The 2,500-nt window shown below is 23.7% G+C and overlaps 1 protein-coding gene across 16 annotated transcripts in view; it reads right to left on the bottom strand.

Moving 5' to 3' along the window:
* The window catches only part of LOC124431664 (fasciclin-1), a 361,473-nt gene that overhangs the window by 87,177 nt on the left and 271,796 nt on the right, over positions 1–2,500 (bottom strand). For all 16 annotated transcript variants that reach the window (XM_046979828.1, XM_046979827.1, XM_046979825.1 and 13 more), the window contains one exon: positions 174–309. In XM_046979828.1, the coding sequence (XP_046835784.1) occupies positions 174–309 (136 nt within the window). The remainder of the gene's footprint in view (positions 1–173; positions 310–2,500) is intronic.

Here is a 2,500-nt window from a genome sequence, read left to right on the forward strand (position 1 = left end):
AATTTAATAAGTATGAAAATATATTCGAATTAATTTTCAATATGTTTCATATATAATAATAATAATAATAATAATAATAATAATAATAATAATAATAATAATAATAATAATAATAATAATAATAATAATAATAATAATAATAATAATAATAATAATGTTAAAATTATACTTACACATATGATAGAGAACCAAGTTGCTCTTGCTACCATTGTACTTTTGAAAGGCTCTATTCGTCGGTGCAAAAACGGTAACATGACGATACGTCAGAGTGTTATTCGCCACCTGGCTCGTCTCCAATAGTTGATAGAACTGTAACAAAAGAGAGAGAGAGAAAAAAAAAAAGAATTTAGATAAAAGAAGATAGACGAAAGAACATTGATTTTCTTTATAACGTTTCATTTCTCATTCGATATTAATTAATATATTTCTTATGATTTATATATTTTCATTGTCGAATATAAAAACGTATAATCAATTAAAACTAATCGTTATTAAAACTAATCTTTATGTCATTTTTTTTAACTTTACTCGCAAATTTTCTATTCTATATTTTGTTTTCTTTTTTTTTTTTTCTTGTTTATTTATTTTTCTTTTTTTTTTTTCTTTTTCTTTCCTCCTCTTCTTCTTACTTCTCACGTCACGTAATTATCATCGTATAGATTATGAATATTCTTTTGTTTTCCTCCTTTTTGATTTTTTTTTTCTTTCTTTTTTTTTTTTTTTTTTTTTTTTTTTTTTTTTTTTTTATTGTTTTTTTATCTTTTCGAACATTTTTTCTTCGCAAATTGAGGAAAAAACCATGAGAGAGAGTTTTACAGGTAACCATATTGTCCTACAGTATTTGTGGCACATATTGTCGCGATATAAACCCATAGGAGTTAGTTCATAAGTGTAATAAAAGTTAAACGTTCCACGTGATGCCCTTGTCATAGGGCTCGGTTATTTCTCGCATAAAAAAAACCACCTACACACACACACGCACACATATACATAGACGCGTTCGTATTCGTACACACGTACACGGAAAAGTAAGAGATGATTGATAAATTTTAGAGGGTTAGGGGGGGGGGGAAAGAAAAAAAAAAAACAACAAAAATTGAAAACGATTATTAATATTTCTTCTCGAGAATTAATAATTAGAAAAAATTCATAATTTTTACGATTATAATTTATCACAGTATTTCGATAATATTAATAAAGTTTATTTATTAACGTTTTAATTAAATTTATTTTAACGTAATGCGTAAAATTAGTTCGATTCATTTTTACACACACACACACACACACACACACACACACACACACACACATACATATATATACTATTAAATGAATTATTAGAAATATTTAGAAAGATAGAAACGTTGTAAATTTTTTTGTCTTTTTTCTTTTTTTTTGTTTTTTTTTTTTTTAAATAGTTCCAAGCATCTACTATCTTCAAGATAATTAATTTTCCTATTTAAGATAATAGCAAAAGAAAATCTATTTATTCGTTCAACGTTGATCTACGTGTTACACGTTGTTCTATTTATTCTTCAAACGCACGTACGCATCATTTTAACGCACACGTAATTTCTATTCTCGTTGGTAATCGTCGATTATTAAAAAAAAAAAAAAAAAAAAAAAAAGAAAAGAAAATATACGCTATATAAATTATACTTTTCGAAAAATTGAAAACATATATTATCGATAATTTTCATTGGAATTATATTTATCTTTGATGTTACGATAATAACAACGAAATTTTCTATTTAACCGTTCAACGCGTGAACCTCGATTATTTTTCAAACGTGTACTCTATCAATTTTTCTTTTTTTTTTTTTTTTTTTTTTTTTTTGAAGAAGAAGATAAAAACGTTATACATAAATTTTTTTTTCTTTTCTTCCTTTTTTTTTCTTCTTTTGTTTTTAAATAAAATCGATCATTTTCGCACACATACGTGATAACACGTACTATAAATTTCCTTTAAAAATAATAAAAACGTTACAAGTATTATACTTTAATAAATCAAATCTAAAATAATTTCCATTAGAATATTTATATTATATTTAATATCTTGATTCGAAAAAAAAAAAAATAAAAAAATAAAAAAAAAAAGAAAAGAGTTTGAAAATGATCATACGCTGCGTATACGTGCACATTGAAACAATTCTTATTGTCGATTCTTTGAAAAAAAGATATAAAAACGTTGTAAATTTCTTTTTATACAATTTAAAGGATAATTCAAAGTATTCATTATCATCAGGATAATTATCTGACTGATCAAGGATAATAGAAAAAAGAAAATTTATTTATTCGTTAAAACTGAATGAAACGTTTTACGCGTTTTATATTTCTGTATTCAAACACACGCGTATAATAAATCTACGTAAACGTTAATTACTATTGACAATTAATTCATGATAATTGTCAATGTTACTTGAAAAAATATACAAACGTTTGAAATATTTTCTTGATGTATAATTAAATAAATAAATATGACAATTATTTACTGAAACAC

Source organism: Vespa crabro, chromosome 22 (genome assembly GCF_910589235.1).
Source record: "Vespa crabro chromosome 22, iyVesCrab1.2, whole genome shotgun sequence".
Taxonomy (NCBI): domain Eukaryota; kingdom Metazoa; phylum Arthropoda; class Insecta; order Hymenoptera; family Vespidae; genus Vespa; species Vespa crabro.